Here is a 5,426-nt window from a genome sequence, read left to right as displayed (position 1 = left end):
GCAGCAGCAGCAGCAGCAGCTCATTACTTCCTTCTCTTATCCAAATCGAAGGGGCGGGGAGGCATAGGCTGGGGTGTCTGCGCAGCTTCCCTCCCGAAGCGCTGGTGGTGGCCCATTGGCGTCTTGCCGCCCGGTGTTGCTGCTGCTGCTGCTGCTGCAGTGTCTGCAGCAAAGACTTTCTTGTTGCTGCGCCTGCTGCGGCTCCTGCGGCGGCAGCAGCAGCCACAAACAAGGCGGAAGCAACGCAGCAGCACACAACCCGACAAGTAGGCAGCAGCAAGCAGCAGCAGAACGAGCAGCAGCCGCCCCTGGAAGTCTGCAGGCACCATCGGCTTCAGGTGGGGCTGGTGTACGTACACCGCAGCGAGGATAGCGTCAAGCTGCTCATTTGCTGCTGCTGCTGTCTTTCTTGCTGCGCTGCTGCCGGTGTTAATAGCCCAAACAGTTGCTGCTGAGGCGTGGGGGTGGATGTAGGTGAAGTATAAGTCCTTGGTTGTCTCAACATAGGGCTCGATGTGTACATACACCTTGCTGAGCTGCTCTCCTGCTGCTGCTGTTGCTGCTGCTGCCTGCTGCTGCGCTGCATCGCGCACAGACAGCGGCACCGCTGATGAAGCCACATCAAAAGCAGCCATGTATATTTGGGCAAGATCAGAAGCTACTTCCCTGGCCTTGTCGACTGTACCTGCAGCTCCGCCTTGCTGCTGCTGCTGCTGCTGCATGCGCTGCACGCGGTCCCGCAGCTGCTGGTGCTGCTGCTGGTGGTGCTGCACCTCCGCACGGGCCTTCTCTAAGTCTCGAACAAGGTCTTCAATCTCTGTGGCAGACTGCTGCTGCTGCTGCTGCTGCTTCCTCAGTGCTGCCTCAAGTTCTGACTTTGCCTTAAGCTCCTCGTTGAGCCGAGTACGCAAGGCCTCCGCTTGCTGCTGTTGATGCGTGTTCTGCTGCTGCGTTTGCTGCTGCAGCTTACTCGTGCAGGCGGCAAGCGACTCCTCATGTTTCTGTCTAAATGCTAGCAAGTCGCTCTCCGCGTTATCCGCCCGCTGCTCCGCGTACATGAGCTTCTTGTTGCATGTTGCTAGGTCGCTTGCTGCTGCTGCTGCTGCTGCTGCTGTGGACTGCTGCTTCTCCGCAGCTGCAGGCTGCTGCTCCCGTTGCGCTGCAGCAGGAGCTGCTGCCTCTGTTGCGCCCCCTTTAGACGCCTCCTTTGCTGACACTGCAGCAAAGACACCCGAAAGGAGCAGCAGCCCGAGCAGCACCAACAGCCGCTGCTGCTGCAGCTTCCGCCAGGCGCACATCCTTGCGGGGTGTACGTATACTGCAACTGAGGGCTATGTTGCTGCTCTGTCCTGCAGCAGCAACTCTAGGATGCGACTAAACAGCAATACACGCAATAGATGCCACACGCTGCTCGCAAGGACGCACCAGCAGCAGCAGCAGCAGGAGCAGCAGCAGCAGCGGCGCCAGCAGCAGCAGCAGCGGCAGCAGACGGCCGCGACAGTACGCGCAGATAGGGTGTATCTCCTGAATCAAAAGGCCTCACTGCTTGCTAATAACGAAGGAAACACTACTAAAATAACTTTTTGCAGCAACAACGGCAGATTACGCTACGGCAGCAGCAGCAGCTGCTGCTGCCGCTGCTGCTGCTGCTGCCACCCCCCATCGCGGGGCGGCGCCCGTTGCTGCTGCTCCTGGACTCTCTCCTCAACTCTACTCATTAATGTTTAGGTACTAGGTTTTAGTCTTCTTGTTTGTGTTTTATTTTTTATTTTTATTAGAAATAGGCTGGGAGTAGATGAGAGAACAGTATACACCTGCGCTGGTGAGTCCTAAAACTGCAGCAGAGCATTCGTGTAAGGTTTCCGTGTGTCTTCCTTTGCTGCAGCAACAGCTTGTCTTTCATTAGCAGATTGTCGCTGCTGTTGCTGCTGTTGCTGCTGTTGCTGCTGTTGTAGCAGCAACAGCAGCATAGCGTTTTACACAATCTAGCATCAATCTAGTCAAGGCGCCCGCAGCAGTCAGTGTGTGGAGCCTTTTATCTATCTGAAGCCGGGATTATGTTTATTTCTACTTGAGAGGAGGTTAGCAGCTGAAGGAGAATGTCTTGCTTGGCATTTCTCTGCTGCGTTAATGCATGCATCAGGAACGATAGCAGCAGAAGCATAAGCCCGAGACAGCACAGATATATACGGTGTAACTCCTTGTATGTGGAAGCGCAGTGGGGGAGGATCGTGTTCTCTATCATAAAATACTTTCCTACGGTTTGAGAAAATCGTTTTTTACTATTCCCAAAGCAACTGCTGCATGCACTTGAAGCAACTGTTGCATGCACTTGGGTACTCCACAGAATTTGCCTGGTCTGCCTTATCTTTCTTCTGCATTTACCCTTGCAATCTTGCAGTATGCTGCTAATGAGGGGCTTTTGCTTCAAAGAGAAGTGATATTTTCTCTCCATATCGTACAACAACCCATTGCCTGCAGTGTCTACCGGTGCTTTTCTCGTCCTGCATGCTTCCTGGGAACCCTGACCACATACATTGTTTTGCTGCTTCCCTATAAGGCAATTAAGGCTATTAAAGCCTTTTGATTGTTGTTTGTTGCCGTCATCAGGCACATGTATCTATATTTCCTCAACAACCCTGCTGCTCGCACTGGTAGAATCCTGCGAACCCTAAGTAGAAATGAATATTTCGGTTTGAAAAGGAGCGCCGCCACCAGGGGCTGCGCTGACTGTGGGTTCTCTGTTCTGCTTAGTAAAGAGTAGAACTGCTGGTATTAGCATTCGATTTTCGGCTTAATCCTTTTAATTGTTGTATTCTGCACTTCATCGAAGGTGCCGCCAGGAGACCCAGGCATTGTGGCGGCTTGGCTGACTTGAGAGGCAATCCCACCCTTTCAGAAAAAACGAAGTAAAACCTGCAAAGAAGAAACGACTTTTTCACTGTACCCATCCCGGAAACGGCCCATTCTCGCCGAAGTAATAATGAATCACCTCTACTGTTTGGGCTCTCGGCGACTTTATGCTGGCCTTGCTGCTACATATATATATGCATATATATATGTACATATATGTATGTTTAACATATATATATATATATATATGCTCGGGTGGTGACAGCAGAGAGCACAAGAGAGAATTCAGGAACATGGAAGGATGCAACAATAAAAATTTGTCATCTCTAATGGCCACCAGCCCGCTAAGCACTCCGGAGTTGCAGTTCGTTTGAAGCGCGGCAGGAAGAGAGATGCAGTTGGCATCATCATTGGATCGTTGTTTGTGAGACGAGCCCCTTATTTTCTGTTTGAACGATATCTTGTGAGCTGTACTGGAGAGGGTTAATGCAGACAGCCCCTCCTTCGGTTTGGCTTTGACACGCGAGTCAATTTGTTGAAACAATGGTTTATGCTGCCGTTTTCCCTCTGCACCATTATGTTCAGTTTTTTTCATGCACAGCCGCCTATGGAACCCTAAGAAGATGAGCGGGCTGCCAAAGCGGCTAGCATGATTATTCCACCTTCCCTGGGGCTTTCATGTACAGCCCAACGCCTGCAAGTTTCCCTTGCATGCATTCACTGTGCGCGTGGGTGGTTTTAAGCCTGAGGGTTTAGGGGTAGCTGCTTCGCCGCTTCTAAAACTCTGTAGTGCATGCTCCCTTGTGCATGTATAGAGCAGTTGGGGCCGCGTCCTTCAGTGGCATCAGCATCCAGTTTTCCTTTTCTAGGGGTTGGCTGCACAACGGACAGCACTGTGAGTGAGTTTGAAGACGCTCGACGGCCTCCTCCTGCAAACAGAAAGCGATTTGATGCGCAAACTAGCCGTGGTAGCTGTGGTAGGTTGCTAGCTAGCTAGCTAACGCAGCTGCTAGCTAGCCAGCTTTCGTATGGGGTTCATAGCTCTGTTTACACAAACTTTTTAACTCTCCTGCCGTGTGCGTCTCCTTTAAATACACTTCTGCTCTACCCCTACAATGACTCACGTTCACAGAAAAATGGCAAACGGGGCACATTGCGCAGCGGTCGCCGGCTAAGCGCAGCCCCGAGGCGGCGCATAGGGGGGCCAATTGCTGCAAACAAACTCACGCAATCTCAGAACAGCACTTGCGAGGAGAAGACGTTGACGGCATGCAAAAGCAAGGTCTTCCGTACTACTGGCATGGCTATTAGGCGACGACGAAGGTAATATATATATATATATATATGTTATATGCAGCATTTTGGCTGTTTTGAACCCACCTTGCAGGAGGGGCACTGCACTTCATCGTCGTCTATCTCAGCGGCACAGCTTAGACATGGAGAAGAGCCTTTTCTGGCAGAGTCCGGTTGTTTAAGCCTAAGAATGCGTTCAACTGCTCTACGATGATGCGCTGGTACGCCCGCCTTCACCTCCGGCGACAGAAGCGGCGCACCTGCTACAGCAGCAGCAGAAGCAGGGAAGCCTGCAGCAGCTCCTGTAAGCAACGTGGAAGCCAAAATCGAAGCGGCTTGGGGCCGAAAGCTGCAAAGAGAGAAACAGAATGCCCATCAGGTAAAGCCGCTATCTATTTACGATTATTCAAGAGGAAATCGCCATGGACCACTACTGAAACGCTTTCTGCATAACTTTTATTTGACTACATATCCTGTGAAGAGCTATCGCTGCCCTCCGGCTACCTTCGTGAGCTGAGACTATGAATAGCAGCTGCCTGCTTTAAGGCGAAGCAGAGCATTGGAAGTCAGCTCTTATCTCTTGTTCCTTCTAAATCCTTTATACAGGAAGTTGGATCAAAGGGCGAATAAGCAGAGAGTTGTGGCAGCCACACCCAACGTTGCCAGCAAACAAACACAAGCAATTGTGTGCTATGTACTTATACATTTTTAAAAAAATATGCCTAAAAGGAAGGCGAAGGAACGACAACACTACAGGACGTGAGCGTATCAACGGCTAGCTAACCATCTATCTAGCTGGCTAGCTATCTATCTATCTAGCTGGCTAGCTAGGTGGCTAGCTGTTCGAAGAGAGCACATGAAAGATCTGCGCAGCTCACTCTGCAATATGTGAAGAGACTCTCAAGAGCAGCAACGCTGCGTTGTATTCGTTGCCTTGTTTGAGGAGGCTAGGAATCAACAAGTACGACTGAAGAAGCGCTAGTCGGTGCAACGCGCATGAGAAAATGCGTTGATAGTTTCTGTTTCTTAGCCCCTGTGGATTCCCCCCAGGGCAAGTTGCTGCTGCATCACTTGCAGCAAATCTCCCCTTCGCCTTCCGGAGGATGTGCAGCGCCTCCAGAAGACTTGCACGAGCAGATTCAAACAGACCTTGCTGCTGCTGATGTTGTGCAAGAGCTGCTGCGCTCGCCGCAGCCTCCCACGGCTCGCCTACGAAGAGAGCCAACCTGTTGCCAATAGAACGCAGGCATTCGTTTTTCTTTTTCTTGTGGTATGTGCAG

General features: G+C 51.4%; 1 protein-coding gene across 1 annotated transcript; it reads right to left on the bottom strand.

The window, feature by feature from the left end:
- Nucleotides 1-23: 23 nt before the first annotated feature.
- Nucleotides 24-1,298, bottom strand: EAH_00049790 (hypothetical protein, conserved; the record flags this gene model as incomplete). The annotated part of the gene is made up of 2 exons (XM_013394335.1): nt 24-204; nt 358-1,298. The coding sequence occupies 2 exons, from the start codon at nt 1,296-1,298 to the stop codon at nt 24-26; spliced, it is 1,122 nt and encodes a 373-aa protein (XP_013249789.1).
- Nucleotides 1,299-5,426: the final 4,128 nt, after the last annotated feature.

The sequence above is a fragment of the Eimeria acervulina genome, genomic scaffold (assembly GCF_000499425.1).
Source record: "Eimeria acervulina Houghton genomic scaffold, Eah_scaff815, whole genome shotgun sequence".
NCBI classification, from domain to species: Eukaryota; Apicomplexa; class Conoidasida; order Eucoccidiorida; family Eimeriidae; genus Eimeria; species Eimeria acervulina.
This window is presented reverse-complemented; position numbering and strand designations above follow the sequence as displayed.